The following is a 22,970-nucleotide window of genomic DNA, read 5'->3' on the forward strand; positions in this document are numbered from 1 at the left end:
ATATCTAGTATAACTATTCTTATTTTATATATTTTATTATACTGGAACAGCTCGTGCCCTCGGTCCCTGCCTAGGCACCTGGGTAGCTTGCTGCCCACAACTAATTAGGAGAACTAATTAGGAAATGTCCAATCTAGGGTGGTGATCTTCTGAATCCAAAGCTTGAGATAAAAACAACACCAGCCTTGGGATTTTGGTTTTAATTTAAAACATAAGACTGGCAATTCAGGGTCAGATAGACAAACGAAAGGGAACATTTGTGAGACATTATGAATTAAATTCTCTCCTACAGAATAACTATTTGCTATTGGTGCATATCCTGATATGACTAAGGCATGACATTCCTTGCTCCTAACTTCTGGGCTATATTTGATTTGTCTTCCCCCCCCCTTTTAAATCAATTAAGCCTAATTATATTCTCCAATCTAATAGTTATATAGTACTTATTTGGTAAAAGCTTCCCATCTTGGAAATGAACATAATGTTTCTTTAATGGAGGCATTTTTCTTGTCCCATTTTAAAACAATCTAAATTCATATAGTGTAAATATGACAAAGTGATTTCTTCTCACCTCATAGTGCTTAAACAATTGGCGCATGATGAAAAGCCACCCAAATCCAAAAAACAGTATCTGGAGGAGAAGGAAAATAGAATGTCAATCTATATTTTCTTTTGAGAAACGTTTTATAGAAACTCTTTCATGATAAAAGGTCTGCTAACTAGATGGTTAACTTATTTCAGGGATTAAAGATAAGATCCACTCTTATAAGACCTACTTATTAAAGCTCATGACATTGGAAATAAATGTTTAAATGCTCTTGGATTTTTGAAGCTATCCATGTTACAGAGTGTGCTTTAAGTAAGACAAAAATGGAAGTATGTATTTTCCCATAATCTTATGATAATCACTATATGAGCCACAGAAGTTCGCAAATAGAAAAGGAGTCAGTGGCCAGGCGCGGTGGCTCACACTTGTAATCCCAGCACTTTGGGAGGACAAGGTGGGCAGATCACCTGAGGCCAGGAGTTCGAGACCAGTCTGGCCAACATGGCGAAGACCTGCCTCTACTAAAAATACAAAAATTAGCTGGGTGTGGACACCTGTAATCCCAGCTACTCCCGGAGGCTGAGGCATGAGAATCACTTGAATTTTGGGAGGCGGAGGTTGCAGAGAGCCAATATCGCGCCACTGTATTCCAGCCTGGGTGATAAGAGTGAGACTCGGTCTCAAAAAAAAGAAAAGGAGTCAGAGTGAGACTTGCTTCTTACGGATGATCCCTGATTGCAAGTATTTTTAAAAAAATACCAGCCTGGCCAACATGGTGAAAACCCATCTCTATAAAAAACATGCACACATAAAAATTAGCTGGAGGTGGTGGGGTGTGCCTGTAGTCCCAGCCACCTGGGAGGCTGAGGTGGGAAGATCACCTGAGCTTAGGAAGTTGAGGCTGCAGTGAGCCATGATTGCACCACTGTGCTCCAGCCTGGGCAACAGAGTGAGACCTTGTCTCAAAAAATAAATAAAAATAAATTAATTTAAAAAATAAAAACTTCAGGGGAGAGGAGACCAAAAGTAGACGAGCAGTAGAAAGCCTAATATTTTTTATATCTGTTTCCTTCAGAGAGTTTTCTTAGCTTCTCCACCATCCTGCCTAATCTACATAAAGTGGTTTTCATCTCAGTGTAAAGCTGAGAGATTGCAGGATCCCTCTTTTGTCAGTTTTGTTTCAAACTGGCAGAGACCATAGCCACATGACAGCTGACAAAGCTGGTCTGTAGTAAATAGAACTTTCTATACATAGACATGCACTGACACGACTAATCTTTTCTTCTTAAACTGGCTAGGACCTTTATGAATAAAATGATTTTATGTCTTCCTAGGGACTACTTTACTGAGCAAGTGTAAACTCAGTAGTTTAGCACAGACTACTTTAGCTTCTTATCGTGCCCCTGCTGCCTAGCAAACTCATGTGTTCAGCCCCCTGGAACTTCCTTTGGTTCTTTAGACCCATATTCTTTCACATCGAGACCTCTGTAAATGTCCTCTGACAGGAACTTCTCTCTAGCCCTCTCCCAGTTATGCTATTTACTCCCTCTGGAAGGCCCTCGCTGCCCTCCCAAACACAGATAAATTGCTCTTTTTATATAATCCTATTCTACATTGTACTTCCCTCATCAAAGTGCTTACCATACGGTTTTGTAATGCCTGATTTAAATATTTTTTGACATTAGATTATAAGCTATATGAGGACAAAAACCATGTTTGTCTTGCAATCTTTGTATCCTTGGCATCCAGCACAAAGCCTGGTACGTAGCAGACTCTCCATAAGTGCTTGCTGAATGGCTAAGTGGTCTACATAAAAGACGGTTTATTCTTCAGCATTCAATCTTAAATCTTCTGTAATAACTCTGATGTGCTATGCTAGGTGCTGAGGATACAAAGATAAGTAGGATGGTTACTACCCTCTACAAGCTCACAATATAGTGAAGATACTACATAAATAACTATAACATAATATGGATGTGCAATGATAGAAATACATACACGATATTGTAAAACAATATGAAAGAGGGAGACCAAACCAATCTGTAGGGGGTTAGGACAGATTTTCTGGAGAAGATAATGCCTGAGCTGAAGGAAGTTTTAATTTGGGGTTAAAACCTGATATTGTGTGCAAATTTTGGGATTATGTGTATTTTTCTAGAATGGTTTCAAGGTATTCATCACACACTCAAAGGTTTCCACCACCCCTAACATATTAAAAACCACCCTCTCAAAGGATGAATAAGAATCAAGTAGGGAGGCTGGACACGGTGGCTTATGCCTGTAATCCCAGCACTTTGGGAGGCCAAGGCGGGTGGATCACTTCAGCCCAGGAGTTTGAGAACAGATTGGGCAACATGGTGAAACCCCATCTCTATAAAAAAATACAAAAATTAGCTAGGTGTGGTGGTGCGTGCCTGTAGTTCCAGCTTATGGGGCGGCTGAGGTGGAAGGGCTACTTGAGTCTGGCAGGTGGAGGCTACAGTGAGCCGTGAGCACGTCACTGCATTCCAGCCTGGGTGACAGAGCAAAACCCTGTCTCAAAACAAAACAAATGAACAACAACAAAAAAAAGAATCAGGTAGGGTAAAAACAGGTGGTAGGGGTAGGAGGACAGGGCTTTCCAGATAGCAAAGGGCATGAAAAAAGGCACAGAGTGAAAAGCATGGTATATGCTGGGAACCACACATGGTTTGGTGCTGCTAGAAGATGAAATTCAAAGAAGGAAGAGGTTAAAAATGAGGCTAGACAGGAGGAGTGGATGTCCAACCACTGAGCTTTGAAGGCCACCCTAAGATTATAGTCTGTAGGTGGTGAGGGTTATTTAAGCAGGGAAATGGCATGGTCTGATTTGTTGTATATTATAGAGAGCAGTATGGTGGCTGTGTGGAAGACACATTTGAAGGAAACAACATTGTAGGAAGAGAAACATCATAGAAATGTGTTATGGGAGTTCAGATGAAAGATGAGAAAGCCCTGAATTAAGACATTTGGTGACAGAAGAGGAGACGACAGATTTGAGAACTATTTAGAAGATAAAATCAGCAGGGAGAAGTCAAGGATGACTAGTTTGGAATACAGGATGAATAGTGAAGCTACCCAATTTATATAAAGAACACTGGAGAAAGAAGAGGTTTAGGAAAGGGGGCAGAGGATGGGGAAAATGATGAGCTCATTTCTGAACACACTAAGGGCCTGAGGGACAGTCAGCAATATGGGTCAAGATATCCAGCAAGATGGGTCAAGATATCCAGCAAGCATCTGAATAAAAGACAGATTGCGAAGACACATCTAAGATATACCTATGAGTTGAAACTACCAAAGTACATGAGATCACCCAGGAACAGTATCTAGAGTAAGGAGAGCAATGTGCCAAGAAGAAAGTACTAGAGGATAAGGAACACAGTTTGAATGGTGAGGTAGGGGCAGGAACCAGAGTGTAGCAGGTCAGAATGAATGGGAGCTAAACCAGTGGGGATAGTAAATGCAAATTACTCTAGGAAGAGCCAGGAATGAGAAAAAGAGAAAACATTAGCTAATAGGCTAGAGAAGAATGTGGAAAAAGGGCAAGTTTATTGGCCAAGGAGAAAGAAAGCAGTCAAGTAAGGAGAAAAAGATGAGAAGGATGATGGAATGCTAGAGGATGAACTGATACTATTAATTTATTATTATTATTAGGTAACTTTTATTAAGCATTTACTATATTCCAGGCTCTCTAAGTAGTACTTAGCATTATAATCTTATAAAAACCAGTAAAAAACCTACTAAGGTAGGTTTTATTGTCCTATTTTCACAGAGAAAGATGAGGTTTAGAGAAGTTAATCAATTTATAGTAAGTGTCAGAATCAAGAATGAACTCAAGCTTGTTTGACTCCAAAATCTGTGCTTTTTGTTTAAATATTATTTTTTCAGCTCTTATTGAGTCAGTCTGTCTAGAAAACCTGTGCTTTTAACCACTTCAAAACAAGCTACTCTAAGATCAAAGTAAGTAAAATGGCCTTAAACCGGAGTAGGGGAACCCCGTTTTCTGAAATGGAAGGAAAGGAGGTGAGAATGGTTGTGAACACAGATAACCTTTTAGATTAAAATGCAGAAAGTATTCATAGTAGGAGAACATACCTTTTGGCTTCACTTTTGTTGAGTAAGTACGAGGCAAGGTTACCTGCTAGGAGTAAGACAGGTGAGTATAGAAAAGGCAGCTTTGAGGAGAGTGACAAAGATTCAGAGAAACTTTGAGAGGAATGAAACAAGTAGCTGATTAAGGTCAAGAAAAGGAATAATTCAGTGAGTTGAGGGTTAAACTCATGGCATTGGCAAACTATACAGCTGTGTGATTTTCTACAGTAGCCTTCAGGCCTCTGTATTAGTAGACAAACTATAGCAATGATCCAAGTATGGACTTACATATATATGAAGGTAAACGAACAAGAGGTTGTAAGAAAGTAAGTTGGATCCAAGCATCTAGATCAAGTAGAAAAGGAAAGAGTCAAGCAGATTAGGAGAAAATGCCAGGATATCCTTTGGCTATTATAAATGGTTACCCGTGGAGACAAATGTAAATTCAGAGTTTAGAGACCATATTCATATGACTTACGAAGCCACAACTGAAAACAGAGAAGTTGGGTAGTTAGGACTGAGAATGGTATGTATAGTGGAAATGGATGATTTAAAAAAAAAAAAAATCACCAAGATTGCTGTGAAATGGAACTTTAGACAAGAAGAGAAAACAAGCAAAACTTTTAAGTTTATATGGTGGGGAGGGGAATGGAAGAAAAGAGAAACAGATATATACCTTTAATATTTCATTGTGGCCTCCTTTCACATTGACAAAGAAAGCTTAAACAGTCTTTCAGAACAAAATTATGTCTTTTGCAGCAACATAGAGGCACCTAGAGGCCATCATCCTAAGCAAATTAACACAAGAACAGGAAACCAAATACCACATGTTCTCACTTCTAAGTGGGAGCTAAATATTGGGTATTCACCAACATAAAGACGGCAAAAAACGAAACTGGAGACTACTTGGGGGCAGGGGAGGAGAGAAAGGGGAAGGATTGATACAACTAATTATTGAGTACTATGCTCAGTACCTGGGTGACCGAATCATTTGTACCCCAAACCTCAGCTCCCACAATATACCCAGCACAAGTACCAAATCTACAATAAAATAAAAGTTGAAAAAAAAAAAAAAAGACTTTTGGCCGGGCGTGGTGGCTCAAGCCTGTAATCCCAGCACTTTGGGAGGCCGAGGTGGGCGGATCACGAGGTCAGGAGATCAAGACCATCCTGGCTAACACAGTGAAACCCCGTCTCTACTAAAAAAAATACAAAAAACTAGCTGGGCGAGGTGGCGGGCGCCTGTAGTCGCAGCTACTCGGGGGGGCTGAGGCAGGAGAATGGCGTAAACCCGGGAGGCGGAGCTTGCAGTGAGCTGAGATCCGGCCACTGCACCCCAGCCTGGGTGACAGAGCAAGACTCCGTCTCAAAAAAAAAAAAAAAAAAGACTTTTAAACTACAGACATACACAAAAGTAGCTGGAGAATTCATCAGATCCAAGATAAACACAAATTCTGGCAAGATTATAGAGGATCCAAAAAGAATGCAGAAGCAAAACACAATTTCAAATAGCTTTGCAAATAAAATGGAAGGCGCATAACTTCGTATTAAAAACGAGACTTAATACTTTCAGAATTGTAAAGAGTAAAATCTTGACCTTAGGACTTAAGAGTGTACGGTAGAACTGATAAGTCTTAATGACTGTACAGAGGGCTCAAAACATGAGTTAGATAACAGTTGTTTTATAAGTGACTTCTGGGTTGAAAATTAGCTACTGTTAAAAAGAAAAAAGAGGCCATCAGCAGGATAGTTATTAAAGAATTAACTATAAAAGATAGTTTATTCTTGGATCATTTATTCATCCTTTTAATTATTTAACAAATATTTATTAGTGCCTAATATGTGCCAGGTCCAAGGGATAGAATGGCAAACGAGAGCATGAATGCTACTCTCAAAGAGTTTATAATCTATAGAGGAGATAAACGAGTAATTACAAAACAATGTGGTAGCGTTGTTACAGGGGAAGTAGGTGAAGGGTACTATGGCAGTATGTATAGGGACATCTAGTCCAGTCTAGGGGAAGCTTCTTGGATGTTCAAGTTGAGATCTGAAAGCTGAAAAGGATATGAGGAAAAGGCCCAGAAAAAGAAAACACACTGTGTGGAAATCTGGAGGCACCACAGCATGGACAGGTTAGGGAACTAAAAGAAGTTCAGGAAGTCTAAAGAATAAAATGGTGAAAGCCACAGCTGAAGAGAGAAGAGCCAGGGTCCCATAAATAAGGGACCTGATAAGAGCGAGGGTCCCATCAATAATGGACCTGAAAAGCCACGTAAAGGAGCGTGAACTTCATCCTGTGGCGCAGTGAGCAAGATTCAATATGGGATCTCTGATTTCAGATTTCATTTCAAATCAACCTTTCAGTTAATACAACAGAGAAAAAATGAGTGGGGAGGGGTGCGGGGGGCAATGGTGGTGTTTCCAAGGTAACCGCACCTCTCTAGAGAAGTGCTTTTTATTAAATACATATTCACTACAACGCTACTGTGTGCCCGCAACTGATCTAGATGCTGGTGAATACAGGAGAGAACAAGAAAGACAGTGTCTTGGACTTCATGGACAGACAACAAACACATGAACATACAAATGAACTATAGTAATACATGCCAAGAAGAAAATTAAAAATGGAAATGAGGAAGAAGGCAGCCGGAATGGAAAGCTACTTTGGCTGCGGGCAGGGTGTCAGGTAAAATCTTCCTAAAGTGACATTTTTACTAATACCGAAATGATGATAAAGTAGCCACATAAATATTTGAAGAGAGAACATTCCATGCAAAGGAATCTTTGGGTCTTTCTTCCACATTTGTAAAGAGCAGGTTTAACAATTAATTACTGCATGTAAAAGTCTATGATTACAAGGCATACAAAATTAGAAAGCCACTTCTTTGGTTCAATGTATCAATTATATCCACGCTAAAAATCCTAGAGGCTGCAATGCAAAGCCAATTTTCTACTGACATTCTTATCTTTATTCTAAGTGGAAAAAAAAGCTAATTAAATATTGTTATTTTTCTTAAATTGGTACTAGGGTTAAAAATAACCCTGAGTTGTCACCAAGGGCACTGGGTAGTCTTAGCAAGGTTTTAAGCAGAAGAGTTACATGCCCAGGTTTTTTTACGTTAATACATTTGAATACTATGAAGCCAATAAAAACAATAATTATGAAAACTATAGCAAAGGTGGTAAATTCAAAACATGAAACAAAAAAACGATTGCATTAGAGTGGTAGGATTATGGATGGCTTTTCCTTCTTTCGTAATTTCTTAAATATCGTAAAAGTTTTTGAAGAGAAAAGGACAATGCTCCGCTCTACGGAGACGAGTATTAGGATGAAGCAATACAAAAACTGAATCAAAGAACAAAAATCTAGTTCACTTTAAGCCCCAAAAGGTAACTGTTTCTGTTATTTGCCATTTGAGAGAAAGAACAAGTAAAAATAACCACACACAAAAAAACCATCTTTAAATTATTGGAAAGACGAGGGGAAAAAAATCAATAGGTAGTCTGAGCTTCACAAATATTAACAGTTGGCCAACAATTATTTATTGAATGCCTGCACTTGGAAGTGGGGATACAGCTATGAACAAGGCAGGATCTCAAAAAACAAAACCATAAACATATACATAAATGATGCCAGTGCTATGATAAATGCTAGGAAGAAACAATAATTAACAATGGATTACATGGTAAAAGCAAGAGGCTCACTAGACGAAGCTTCTATTGAGCAGAGACGGTGTCTTATATGTTTGTACGCTCAGAGCTTTATATAATGGTCGATAAATGTTTGTTGACTGTACAAACAAATGAAGGTGACCAATGGAGAAATGAGGGTCAGAAAAACATCCGAAAAGTGTGGGTAAGTAAGCAGAGGATAAAGGATGAGGTGTCAGCGCAAAAGCGAAATCTTAACTTTTAAGCATAGGCGTAACCTTATATTGATACTTTGAAGCAGCAAATTTCTCCACACCGGGATGCAGATTTGACATCTAACAGCAAAGCCTGCACTGACGTGTCCTCAGTATCCAGCCCTGATTGGCGCGCCGCACACCCGGTGCCCGGAACCACACAGGCTTCCCTAGCCCAGGGTCAGCGGCGCAGCCTGGAAGCTCTGAGGAGCTCTGAGGACCGCCGCCTTAGCTGGCGGCGCCGGCTCTAAGCGTGGAGGCCGGCGGACCCCTTCCAAAAGTGGACCGAAATTCCAGGGACGGATGCCGGGTGGGACCGCGGACGGCCGCAGGCCAGCCTCCTGACAGCCGGGGCTGAGAGAACCGGAGGCAGCAAATCGCACACCCTCTTCGCGCTCTGGGTCCCGGAGTAACTGGCGCAGGCCGCTTGAGAGAGACGCGAGACCCCCGACCAGCCCGCACCGCGGAGGACCCGAGAGGGCGATTCGGGAAAGGGAGGCGGACGGGTGTCGGGGCGGGAGGCGGTGACTCACCTGAGAGGTAATCGTGATGCTGGAGTCGATCAGGAAACTCATGGCGAAGGGTAAGGAGGGCTCCTGCCTCCACTTCCCACTCCCCGAGGCCACGGCACGCTGGTGCCACCGGACTCTCTACAGGCTGCCTTCTCCCAGGTGCCGCAGCCGGAACGGCGGCTCTCCAGGCTGAAGCCATCAAGCTGCGCCCGAGCCAGCCAATCAGCGGCTACATCCAGAGCCCCGCCTCGGGCTCGGCGTGGGTGGGGCGGACGCTAGGCTCCAGCTGCAGAGGTCCCAGGGGCGGGGCTTATTAGGGGCAATACTAAAAAGCCGATGCAATGCTAGGTAGCCTTAACGTTTCTGAGGCTGAAGAAGGTAGGACCTGAGAGCTAAGTGGTAATTCTGTTTTGTAATGATCATAGCTAATAAGATAATTATAGTAAGTCAGGCATTGTGTCCTAAATATTATAACTTACTTGACTCGGCAAATATGACTGCACAAAGTGAAGGAAGACTGGAAAGTCAGATGAGATGTTAACAAATATAACTAACCAAATACATTCCTGTGACAACAACGAAAAGCACACCGTCTGTAGCAATTTAGTGATAATATTGTACTGCATATCAGTTAGGCCACAGGTGGAGTACTGCACTCCGTGTACCACACTTTTAAGAGATTTTACAGGCCGGACACGGTGGCTCACGCCTGTAATCCCAACACTTGGGGAGGCCGAGGCGGTCCGATCACCTAAGGTCGGAAGTTCCAGACCAGCCTGACCAGCTGAAAATACAAAATTAGCCGGGCGTGATGGTGCATGCCGGTAATCCCAGCTACTAGGGACGCTGAGGCAGGAGAATCGCTTGAACCCGGGAGGGGAGGTTGCGGTGAGCCGAGATCACGCCATCGCACTCCAGCCTGGACAACAAGAGCGAAACTCCGTCTCAAAAAAAAAAAAAAAAGAGGCCGGGCGCGGTGGCTCAAGCCTGTAATCCCAGCACTTTGGGAGGCCGAGACGGGCGGATCACGAGGTCAAGAGATCGAGACCATCCTGGCTAACACGGTGAAACCCAGTCTCTACTAAAAAATACAAAAACTAGCCGAGCAAGGTGGCGGGCGCCTGTAGTCCCAGCTACTCGGGAGGCTGAGGCAGGAGAATGGCGTGAACCCGGGAGGCAGAACTTGCAGTGAGCTGAGATCCGGCCACTGCACTCCAGCCCGGGCGACAGAGCGAGACTCCGTCTCAAAAAAAAAAAAAAAAAAAAAAAAAAAAGAGATTATACAAAGACATATTGGAGCTCGCTCAAATGTGAGCCACCAGATAAAGGCTGGTGGAAGGAGGCAAAGAAAGATGACTCAGAACATGACATCTGTCTTCATGTGAAAGAATGGGTAGAACTGATGTGGCACTGACAGTTATCTGTAGGGCAAATGATTGGAAGTTAAATGAAGACAGATTTTAACTCAAAACAAGGATCAGTTCTTTAAGAGTCTGAAGAAGGGTTATTTTAGGAAGTAGCTCCCTCTGCCCCCTTCCCACCTGTTACCGTGGGTCAAATATACACTGAATCACTACCTCATTCATTCAACACTCATTTCATGAAGGCTTAGTGCATTGCTGTGGGGCTTACTCTGCCGCCGCCCTGGGGCCTAGCTAGTCTTTGTAGTCCACATAGTCTCATAGTCCTGCAAACTGGCTCCAGCCCAGGAAATCACCCTGTGTAGCAGTGGCTGCAGTCAAGACCCAGGAAGACAATCCTGAGGGCACCTGACATCCAGCGTCTGAGTTCAGACTACTACAGTTTGAATAAGTGACTTGCAGATTCATTACACACAAGGGACCGTGTCTTCCTTTCATTGGATTGAACTCTGTCATACTAAGCAGGCAAAACTACCTGTTAGATGTCCAATCCCTGATCCAGAATTTCAAGGAGCTGTGGAGGCAGCTCTATTATGGGAGTGTCATAACCACAGAACTTTGTGTCCTGACTATATCTATTAGGGAAGCAGGTAGATTCCCACATAGCAGCACCTAACCGACATTCAAGACTGTGTATAGTGCAGAGTGCCGAGAGAGACGATCAAGGCAAGCAGTTTACCTTGGTGGCTTACTGGGGTGCACAGTGGGGATCAGAGTCTCAGAAACCAGGAATAGCAAAGAAAGGTGTGCAATGCCTGTTGACCTAAGGCCTATGCAAAGCTTTGGGTGACACCATTCAGAATTCTCTCTACTCTACCACTTGTGTCCAGGTAAAGGACAGGCCTAGGTGATTCAAGGGACTGCTTTACCCTCTGATTTTGATTGAGGAATGTCTTTAGAAACCTTCACACTGCATTTAGTATCCAATTGACTCTCCTCTCAAAGCAAGTCTCTACTGCTGATGGTGGACTCTGACACTAAAATGGCTTGTCCTCCCATCTCTACTGCTGGTAATATTCTCCAATCCACTCTAGCTGCTGCCATCCTCTTAGAATAGTGAGATCTTTTGGTTCTGCCTCCATGGACAGTAAAACCAAATCTGGGTTCTGATTCCCCAGTTCGTGCTATTTTTCCAAGGGAGCTTTTCAAAATATGTCATGTTCATAACTAGTAGCCATTGTTTGCCACTCATCCAGAGACTGACAGCCAGTCCCATAGATGTGCTATAAAGAGTCGATTGACAAGGTGATCAGTCTGTGTCCTTTGGACAAGTGTTTGCTCACACCACTTTACCGTCCTTTTTCATAGCAACTGCAGTGTTCATACCTACTGTACTCTCACACTTTCCAGCACCATCCACATACTGACAGCTAACTATTTCACCCCCTTCCTCCAAATTAATGCAAAGGACTGGGCCCAGGAGTTGACACTAACACCGGATCCCTGGGAAACACCCTAGTACCTCTTCTCCAGGCACATATATAGCACCTGCCCATGCCAGTGGCTGGATGATCTCTGTTAGGGATTTTCTTTTGAAACTTTTTACTTATTGTGATATAGTTGTAGATTCACATGCAGTTGTAAGTCTGGGATCTTTTGAGACATATGATATCACCAATTCCGTGGCATCCTATTCCAGTTGTCTCCCTTCATGGATAGACATCCTATCTTGTAGTTTTGCCCACTGTGCCAGGTTCACTGAGTCTCAGAACTTCCCTGTGTGACCCACTAAGTCACCAGTGTAAGCTGGACAGGAAACCCCAAGTATTCAGAGGAAAAGTGTTTATTTCCCAATGGTCCCATGAACAGTATCTATACTTGATAACTAGAAATGTATAGGTGCAGTTTTCTCCACGTGTGGTTCTCTAACGACTTGGGGAGCTTATTTAAAATGTAGATTCATCAGCCCTAATGTAGACCAGTGGACTTGGGATTTCTGAAAGTGACTCCCAGGAGGAATCTGGGAGTCATAATAAATAAAAATTATATACATTTATCATGCACAAAGTGATGTCCTGAAGTGTGTATACATTGTGGAATGGCTAAATCAAGGTAATTAGCATATGTATTACTTCAGATACTTATTTTTTGTGGTGAGAATACTTAAAATCTACTCTTAGAGATTTTAAAAAATGCAATACGTTGCTATTAACTGTAGTCACCATATTGTACAATAGATCGCTTGAACTTACTCCTCTTATCTAACTGAAATTTTGTATCCTTTGACCAACATCTCCCCAACCCCACCCGAGCTAGCCCCCCCACCCCTAGCCCCTGGTAATCACCACTCTACTCTCTGCTTTTGTGTGTTCAATTTTTTTTTTTTTTTTAAGAAGGAATCTGCATTTTTAACAGCTTCCCAGGAGATTCTTATGTATACTGACTGGGGACTGGCTGTGAGACTCTGCTCCCCACCTAAAAACTTTCCTAGAGTGAGTGAGCACCTTCACACTAGGAAAATGCCAGCTCCGATTTGCCTAGAGAAAGGAGACTAAGGGCCAGTGCTAGCCTTGCTCTTTGCTTTTTTCCACTCCCGCCCCCCTTTCTCTAGATACGCTCACTGCATAGCCTCAGGAAGCCTAAGAATCTTTTCCAACCACTTGTGCTTTGGCTCAAGAATTCCCCTTCATCTTCCTTGAGTCTACTTTGAACCTCTTCCTCAGTTGGTTCTCGCTTTTCCAGACCTTCTTGGAGGTGCGTTCTAGTCCTTTCCTCTTATACAATCTCATTTTGGATATATCGACCTTAGTGCTGACCTGGTATGCACCGCCCTGTCCAGGGCCTTGATTGGTTCATATGAGTTAGAGTTAACTCTGTATCAAGTGCGTGGTTGTTCTTGAGGCCGTGTTCCTGAGGAATAAAGAAGATTAAATATTGTGTGCTTTTATGCAAGTCACTAAACTCTCTGTACTTCAGTTTCCTCATCTAAAAAATAGAGATAGTAATAGTATCTTTTCTCCTAAGGCTATTATGAAGATTAAGTAATATATATAAATCCCTCAGGAAAATAAGCACTTTATAGTAAGTATGCAGTAATTTTTACCCATTATTATTATTATGAGTATACATTCAGTTTTCCTTCATTGTTAATTAGTTTCAATGTATATTTATTTATTAATGTTTATACATGTATATTTAAAAGTTTTGGTTGTCAATAAGTTCATATTCTTATTGTATGAACTGTTCCAAACTTCTGGTCGCCTGCCATCTGTGCTCAGGCAGAGCAAAAAGCTCTCCCTACTGCCCCACCAATTCTTGCTCCAGGACTAACCTCTTCTTGGGATGACTACCAGCAGGGACATTCGCTTATTTTAAAGAAGTCCCCACCTTTACCACTGGATTGAGATTTGCCACCATGATGTTAAGACAGTTGCAAAGGAGTACAACACTGGCATATTTCCAAAGTCTGGGATATTCATTCCTATTCTTGGTTAACGTGACGCATACCCACACCAATGCACATATACCTTTGGATTTTCCCAAAATTGGATCACAAGGAGTCCATAGCACTCCTTGTGATCCAACATTGAGAAAATGGATCCTGTTTGTGTACCCCCAGAATGCATATGTTGAAGCCCTAGTTCCCGATGTGATAGAATTTGGAGGAGGGGTCTTTAGGAGGTGATTAGGTTTAGAAGAGGTCATGAGAGTGAAGCCCCATGATGGGATTTGTGCCCTTCCAAGGAGATGAAGGAACCAGCATGCTCTCTTTCTAACAGGTGAGTATCTGGTGAGAAGGCAGCTGTCTGTGAACCAGAACGAGGGCCCTTACTAAGAAGTGACCATGCTGGCACCCTGATCCTGGACTTCTGGCATCTGGAACGGTGAGAAATAAATGTTTGTTAAATATATACACCTACTATATACACCCACAAAACTTAAGAATAAAAAAATTTAAAAACTGTTGTTGAAGCCACCCAATGTACGGTATCTTGTTATAGTAGCTTGAACTAAGACAATGAGCATGCTATGTTGTTATATAGTTTTCATTATACTTCATTTTAGAAATATATTATGGGACTGGGCACGGTGGCTCATGCCTGTAGTCCCAGCACTTTGGGAGGCCGAGGTGGGCGGATCACTTGAGGTCAGGAGTTTGAGACCATCCTGGCCAACATTGTGAAACCCCGTCTCTACTAAAAGTACAAAAATTAGCTGGGCATGGTGCAACATGCCTGTGATCCCACCTACTCGGGAAGCTGAGGCAGGAGAATCGCTTGAACCTGGGAGGTGGAGGTTGCAGTGAGCTGAGATTGCACCACTGTACTCCAACCTGGGTGACAGAGCAAGACTTTGTCTCCAAAAAAAAAAAAACAACAACAACAACAAAAAAGAAATATATTATAGTCCAGGCATGGTGGCTAAAACTTGTAATCCCAGCACTTTGGGAGGCCAAAGTAAGAGGATCACTTGAGCCCAGGAGTTTGAGACCAACCTGGGTAACATTGGGAGACCCTGTCTCTATAAAAACAACAACAACAACAACAACAAAATTAGCCAGACATGGTGGCACACACCTGTAATCCCAGCTACTCTGGAGGCTGAAGTGGGAGGATTGCTTGAGCCTAGGAGGTTGAGGCTATAGTAATCTGTGATTGCACCACTGCATTCCAGCCTGGGAGACAGTGAGACCCTGTCTCAAAAAATGTATATTATGAATATTTTCTCATGCCAAAGACTTTATAACATTTTTATTGACTCAATAACATTCCATCATATGGTTATGTCATGAGTAACTTAACCAATCTACCTTTTGGATTTATTATTTTTTTTTTTTTGGTGTTGTTTACTATAATAAAATAATATGATGGTGAAGAATTTGGCCTGCAAGAAACACATTCAAGCCTCCAATTTTCCCTGGGTAAGGGAAGGTCACTGTGTCTATGTCCCAGCAAATTCTGAGGACACACATCAAGCTCCTGCAAGATTGGCTACTGTGGCAGCCGGAGGTAAACCTGTGAACTTCTGCAGACGAATAGGCCGCTAATGACTAGTGAGAAAGAGGTCAGGCCTCCCTCCCAGCAAGTGCTTCCCAGAAAAGTCTCAGGGGTTTTCCTTGAGCCCCTCACTTGGAGGGGAGTAAGGGAAGGGGATGAGAAACACCACAATTCTTTCTTCCAGTCTGACAACTCTCTTCAAAGACTGCTCCTATCGATTAACCTTTATCTTTCTTTTAAATAACCCAGAGGTGGATTATGAGCTAGGAGTTGCAAGACCATTTGGGGGCTACTTTTTTTTTTTAAAGGAATTCTAGATTGTGCTTTGTACCACTTTTTAGAAAGTGTAGGCATTGGGCATTTATTGTCCTTGGTTATGTAACCTTACTGAAACTCCAAAACATAGGAAATATTTTGTTTAACATTTCATTACATATCCATTAAATCAGACTTGTAAATTACATTGAAGTCCTCTATATTTTTGTCTTCTATCAATTCGTCAAGGACTGAAGTCTTTTATTGCTACTATTTTTCTGTCCATATCTCCATTTTTTTCTGAAAGTTTCATGCAGTCCAGTGCCTTATTTTTCAGTGCAAAATGATTCATAGTATGTCTTTGTTGCATATTATATTTTGTATTAATAAAGATCAATATTTTGGTTTGATTTAATGATTCTGCTCTCATATTTTGTGTGTTTGGTCTTTAGTTTTGCTTTTTTTTCTGTTTTTTTCTTCTTTTTTGCTATATGGACTGTATAGTCCTTGTTTCTTGTTTTGTTTCCCAGTAATCTGGAAGGCATGCAGTTTGTTTTAAAATGACACACACAACTTTATATTTTTCTTATTACTAACATAGAGAATAAAATAGCATCTTTGTAAGTTGAGAATACCAGGACACTTATACTTTCTCACATTTCTCCTTCTTTGTTACGACCTTCACCCCACACAATACCCAAGTTTATGTTGGTGTAATCTGGGATTTTAAACCTTACTTTAAAAATATTTTTTTGTTAAGGATTATTTATGATATTTGTATTCTGTTTTGTAACTATACTTAAAATAGTTACATTTAATTCATTTCATGCTTAAATGTCTTCAGTATTCATCATCAGCCTCTTTCATACTTTGCCTTCTTGATTTCTTTCTTTTCTTTTCTGAGACAGCATCTCACTTTGTTGTTCAGATTGGAGTGCAATGGCATGATTACAGCTCACTGTAGTTCCTGGGCTCAAGTGATCCTCCCACCTCAGCTTCTCAAGTAGCTGGGACTATAGGTGTGTGCCGCCATGCCTGGCTAATTTTTAAATTTTTGTAGAGACAGGATCTCACAATGTGCCCAGGCTAGTCTCAAACTCCTGGACTCAAACAGTCTTCCCACCTCTGCCTCCCAAAATGTTGGGATTACAGGTATGAGCCACTATGCCCAGCCTTGAATTCTTTTAAAAAATATTTCTCTTGGGCGGGCACGGTGGCTAATGCCTGCAATCCCAGCACTTTGGGAGGCTGAAGTGGGTGGATCACCTGAGGTCGGGAATTCAAGACCAGCCTGGCCAACATGGTGAAACCCTGTCTCTACTAATCATCCAAAAATTAGCCAGGTGTGGTGGCGCACACATCTAATCCCAGCTACTCGTGAGGCTGAGGCACAAGAATCGCTTGAACCCGGGAGGTGGTGGTTGAATGAGCTGAGATGACGCCATTGCACTCCAGCCTGGGTGACAAGGGTGAAACTCCATCTCAAAAATAAATAAATAAATAAATAAATAAATAAATAAATAAATAAATATTTTGGCTTATGAAATAAATTTTTTCTTTAAAGAAGGATTTGCAGGTATTTTGAGCTTTTGCATAATTGAGAGTGCCTTTCAATTGGCTTCACACATGAATGAAATTTGGCTTGTGGAGTTTTCAGCTTAAGTTTTTCATCCTCAATATTCTGTGGATAATCTCTTCTTTTCTGAGATTTAATGTGTTATGTAGAAGTATGGTGCCAGCCTGATATTGTTTTTCCTTTGTAAGTAACTTGGTAAACACTCTGTTCATCCACAGTTGGCATTGGAAGGACTAGCGCCACATTGAGAGGGTTGGCTGAAACTGAGAGCCGTGAGTTTTGGTTCCTTATGCTCACTCCAGCTTCTCTTTTCCTTTTAAGCTATTACTCATCCCCATGACCAACAGCGGCCTCTGAGGGAGAGGAGGAATCTCTCTCCTTTACCCTTCAGATTACATAAACCTTTTTCTTAAATCACTATCAAAGCTGAGTCTAAGGTACATCGTTTAATAATAAGACGAGGCCAGGTGCAGTGGCTCCTGCCTGTAACCCCAGCACTTTGGGAGGCCGCGATGGGTGGATCACGAGGTCAGGAGTTCAAGATCAGCCTGGCCAACATGGTGAAACCCAGTCTCTACTAAAAATACAAAAATTAGGCATGGTGGCATGTGCCTGTAGTCGCAGCTACTCTGGAGGCTGAGGCAGAAGAATTGCTTGAACTCGGGAGGTGGAGGTTGCAGTGAGCTGAGATTGTGCCACTGGACTTCAGCATGGGTGACAGAGCAAGACTGTCTCAATAATAATAATAATAATAATAATAATAATAAGGCTATGCTAAATTACAGTAATCATATCACATAGAATGATAATTATGAAGGTGATGACAGCTAATATTTGTGAAGTGCTTACTACGTGCCAGGTACTGTTTTAAGATCTTGACTTGTATTAACTCATTAACTCCCCAACTTAGTTCCTAGCTTGCCTCCATATGGCAGATGCCATTTTCCCTTCTTTTTTGGAAGCACTAGTGAGCAGATTATGACTTTGGATTGCAGCCTCAAAAGAATGAAGCTCAGAGAAAGGAATTCCCTCTTGTTCCTGTTTAAGGCCCACCTTCCAAATTCTCTTTTCTCACCTTATAATCTTTCTCTTTTCAGCCGTTAACATTTGAAATATCTATTATCTTCAAGGAAGCCTCACCTCCTATTGAGAGAGGTATGACCCTACTCTGTGTTCACAAGCAGACAAGAATGTGAAAACAGCTGTTCAACAGTGGTACAAAAACCATTGCAGGGGTTGTTTCATTACTTTTCTAAATTATAGAATTATGTCTTTATACTTGCAAATCAAAATTTATCTAGATTTTTTTTCCTGGTGCATGATGAGTCCCTTCCAATTTGCAATTTCAGATCTTTTATCAGCTCAAGAAAATTTCTTTCTATTGTATCTTTAGAGCTTATGGTTCACTTGTCCTGATTTTTCTTCAGGAGCATTGATATTCATGTGTTGGATTTTTATTGTCTTTCCTCCATATCTATTATTTCTTCTTTGATAATTTTCATCTCTTTGTCCTTTCTTTTGGCATTTGGGCCAATTTCTGATATTGATTCTTTACAAAATTGATTTGGTTTTATGTATTGCTAATTCTGCTCTTTATTCTTAAATTCTGCTGTAGCATTGTTTGCTACTCTGCCAGCTCCTTTTACAATTCAGTCTAGTACCTTATTATCTTGTGTTTCATGTATTGTTTTATAGAGTCCATGTTTTCTTTAACCTTTTTTTTGAGAGTACAAAACAGATTTTAAATAAATATATTTTTAAGTAAAGATTTTTTGAAATTATGCCATTATTTTACTTTCGGTGTTGTTTTCTTCTCATGTCTCTGAAACCTTCCACAGACTCCAGGTTATTCTCTGTCTAGTTGTTGTCATTTTCCCTATTACTTATCTATAAAACTGAGAATCTCGTCCATTCCAGAATAGGTATAGTACCTGACTAGACACAGTAAAATTAGGTCAACAGAATTAATAAAAATGTAAAGAAGAATCCTCTTTGACTATTGGATAAGTAAATTTCTAAAAAATATTTAAAGGAAGACAAGCAATCTGTAATTCAAGAAAAATATAGAGTTGTCCTAGAACTTAGTGCCATAGGCTGATGCAATTATGAAAAAAAAATGGAGAAAGTTGACCTTCTGATCTGAGAGATCTTAGAGAGATGAACAATTGTTGTAATATCATAACGACATTCCCTGTCATAGTGTCTGCCTCATAGATATTACTGAGTTTTTTAAATGTTAAGTTATATTGCATTGGTTCAGGTCTCTTGTGTTTATCTAATTTCATCATTTTTTGTTGGTCACGCTGCTCTAACTCAATTTCGGAGGTACCTCATTGTTTCTTCCATCTACAGATCTAGCTAGTTTAAAGATGAAAACTGCAGTAGATGAGAAAGAAAAATACAACTGGAAAATTTGGATGAATTAGAAATGCTAAACAGTTTTCAGGAAAGCTGAGTGTCAGAGAAAAACAGATGCTGGAGGAAAAGACAGAAAAGAGGACACAGAAACTGTCCTGGTCAAAGGGGTCATGACCACACATTATCCTCGGATGAGGGCTTCCTTTATGGTGACAATTGAACAGAAGCATTTAGAGCAGATTACAATGCATATTATACGTACAATGAAATCATTGAAACAGAAAAAAGAGCCAAAATTGATGTCTTTGCCTTAAATCTTGCTTCTTTCTAGTTTATTCTCTCCACAGTGGTTGGGGCAGTCTGAGAGAAAATGACCAACAGAATATGGTGGAATCGATGGTACACGACTTCCAAGTTTAGGTCATAAAAGACATTGAAGTTTCTGCTTTGGTCTCTTGAATCAATTTCTCTGGGGGAAACCAGCTACTGGGTCATAAGGACACTCAAGCAGCCCCATGGAGGGGCCCAAGTGGAGAGAAACTAACTTGCCAGCATTAACTTGGTAGTTGTGCAGACGTGTGAATGAGTGGATCCTACCATCCCAGTCAAACCTCTGATAACTGAAGGTCCCACCTATACTTGACTGCAATCTTCCGAGAGACCCCACCCAAGCTGCTCTAGGATTCCTGACCTACAGAAACTGTGAGGAATAAGATATGCTTGTTGTTTTAACTCTCTAAGTTTTGGAGTGATTTGTTACACAGCAATATACAACAAATACACAAGTCATCATAGGTAATATTTTTATTAAATATTTGCATAGTACAAACCTGGGTCTCCATCTTTGTAGGTCTTGATTTTTGTTTTTTATCACTCGCTGACTGTTAAGCCACATATTTAGGTTTTGTTACAATCACACCTAACCTCAATGTACCAATTTCTGTAAATAGATAATGCTAGATACTATAACAGATAAATCTTGACATCTGAGTGGATTAATACAATAAAAGTTTATTTTTCATCTCATGTAAGGTCTAAAAGTCCAATTAATGGGAATTGGCAGGGTGGGAAGCCCTCTGATCCACAACTGTTCAAAAACTGACTGACACCTTCATAACATGGCTTCCAAGGTTGCTCTGGGTGACAGCGTCTTTAACATAAGGACACTATCTTTAATATGTGGCTTCTGGGGTTGCTCTAAGTGACAACATCCAGTAATTCATATGAAAAATACCTTTTTCTTCCTTTATTTATGACAAAGAAAGTTTGCTTTCTTTCAAGCCTGGAACTCCTGGGACTTTCAGGGAACCTCTTCCTCAGATATATGCCTGTGTGGTGTCAGCTTGCTCTATTGCTGGGGAGTGCTTGGCTGATTATCTGCTTCCTGTCCTGGGAGATGTCTCAGTAATCATTCATTAATTCAGCAAACATACAATGTTCCAGGCACTGTGCTAAGTACTGAATATTCAGCGATATAGGATAAAATCTCTGTCCTAAAGTTGCTTGCAGTCAGATGGGAGAAAAGCAAGTAAATACAACAATTTGGTAAGTGCTGTGATAGAAGAGCACAAAAGTACTGAGGGACCACAGAAGTGGGGGCAACTGACTTTTCTTGGGAAGTTTGTAAAATTTCATAAAGAGAAAGACAACTGAACTGACTCTCATAGGATGAGAAGAAGCTGACTATAGGAAAAAGGCAGGACAGAGCACAGAGTCCTGAAACAACATGACATTCATCATGATCTGCCAGGACTGTCCATACTGGGGAGTGGCCAATGGTTCTGTAAGCCTGGGGCACAGGTATGGGTAGATGAATGTGGGAGGTGAGGCTAGAAAGGTGGTGTACTAGTTGGGTTGTGCTGGCAAGCAACGGAGATGATTTTGGCTGTGTTAAATTAGAAAAATAAAAAGGAACTCTGAGGTAGCTTAGCAAATTGAAGGAAGGCTGAAGAACCATGATCTGAAAAATGTGGAGCCAAACATCTCCTGGAAATCTAGGTAAGCAGAAACTAATTGTGAATTTTTCTTCCGGAGCTTCTGCCAAGATAAATTAATTCCAACCGATTTTCAGTTTCTTTATTACTCTTATTCAAGATTCACATTCCAGGGAGAGAGTGTCTGACTGGCCCATTTGGGTCAAAAAACCTGACCCTTTACCAGGGGATGTTGGGTTAACATGACTAAGGGTTCACTAAGACTACATCTAATTGAGGAAGGATGTTTCCCATAGGTGAAATGGAAATTATAAAAGAAGGAGAATAGATTCTGGTCAGTTAAAAACAGACATAGTCTCTAGGTGAGTTGGAGTCAGTAACAAAGGGCTTCGTAAGTAATGTTTTAAAAAAATCTAGAATTTATTGGGTAAGCAATGAAGAGCTATTGAAGGAATTTGAGCAGAGAAGTGACATGATGAATCCCAGACAGAAGCTTTTGGCTAATTTTATTTTGTTATCAGTTTATTTTTACCTGTAATGAACAAATTTAACTCTTTCCGTAGTTCTCATTGACATGGAAGAGAACAAATATCATTCTATTGTACCTTTCCATAGTCCAAACAAATATATCTTTTATTTTTTCTTGAGATTTGTATAGTGAAAGAGAGGGGGAAAAAATGGACCTAATCTCAATTGATCAAGAAAGTTTTCATGCTCTTTCTGAATCGGATTCTCTTCCATCCCACCCAGTGGTGTGTTGGAGCTGGTTTGTACTGGCTGACAAGAGTCATTTGCTAAATTTTCAGGAATTCTGTGAGTCATTTGTTAAGAACAGTCATTATTAACAGTTAAGTTATATGAATTTAAACAAAAAAGATATGAAACACAAAGGTAATAAATATTCAAAGCTAATCACTTCCTAATTATTTTACTATCATCTATGTTCTTGAGGTTATTTATACCTACTGAATGGTATACATCCATCGTATGGTGGAAAACTTTATTATGTTATGCTACTGCACGTCTTCCCAGCTCTGCGTTCAGTGACATTATGTTGGTAGCTTGAAATTGGTGGCAGTGGGAAAATTTATACCAAGGAAATTGGCAAATACTACAAAGTTGGCCTTCTTTGCCCTGGAGAGAGCTGGTGGTGGAACACTTACTAACATACCACCCTCACCCACTTTACCCCACTCCCCTTGTTTTCTAGGCCCTCAACTCCAAAGGAAAAATAACTAGAAACTGAGGCAGTCTCTTCACAGTCTAGTTCAGCTGACACGGAAAAAGAAAAAACAAAGATGGTGAAAAGTCAAGTTAATTTTGTTTTATAACAGTCTAACACACGACTATTAGCTCTGACACGAGAATGTGGAAGGTTGGAGAATACAGGACCACCATCCCAATAATGCCTC

The 22,970-nt window shown here is 40.9% G+C and overlaps 1 protein-coding gene and 1 long non-coding RNA gene across 7 annotated transcripts in view; one reads left to right on the plus strand and one right to left on the minus strand.

Moving 5' to 3' along the window:
* PDE4DIP (phosphodiesterase 4D interacting protein) overlaps nucleotides 1-9,284 on the minus strand; it is a 28,658-nt gene extending 19,374 nt beyond the window's left edge. For 3 of the 5 annotated variants that reach the window (XR_001447697.3, XR_003720673.2, XM_015149812.3), the window contains exon 1: nucleotides 9,099-9,284. Coding sequence is in view for 1 of the 5 variants with exons in the window: in XM_015149812.3 (XP_015005298.2) it covers nucleotides 9,099-9,140 (42 nt within the window). In the remaining 4 variants the exon portion in view is untranslated. Of the gene's footprint in view, nucleotides 1-571; nucleotides 632-9,098 lie in introns of all 5 variants that reach the window. The other 2 variants (XR_001447693.3, XR_013398856.1) reach the window with 1 other exon arrangement.
* Nucleotides 8,720-20,650, plus strand: LOC107000582 (uncharacterized). Of its 2 annotated transcripts, XR_013398858.1 has the most exons (5): nucleotides 8,720-9,148; nucleotides 14,218-14,322; nucleotides 17,485-17,538; nucleotides 18,364-18,421; nucleotides 19,956-20,650. It is a non-coding gene; the product is annotated as an uncharacterized LOC107000582 (long non-coding RNA). The 2 variants fall into 2 exon arrangements; XR_001447699.3 differs by lacking the exons at nucleotides 17,485-17,538; nucleotides 18,364-18,421.
* Nucleotides 20,651-22,970: the final 2,320 nt, after the last annotated feature.

The sequence above is a fragment of the Macaca mulatta genome, chromosome 1 (assembly GCF_049350105.2).
Source record: "Macaca mulatta isolate MMU2019108-1 chromosome 1, T2T-MMU8v2.0, whole genome shotgun sequence".
Lineage (NCBI taxonomy): Eukaryota > Metazoa > Chordata > Mammalia > Primates > Cercopithecidae > Macaca > Macaca mulatta.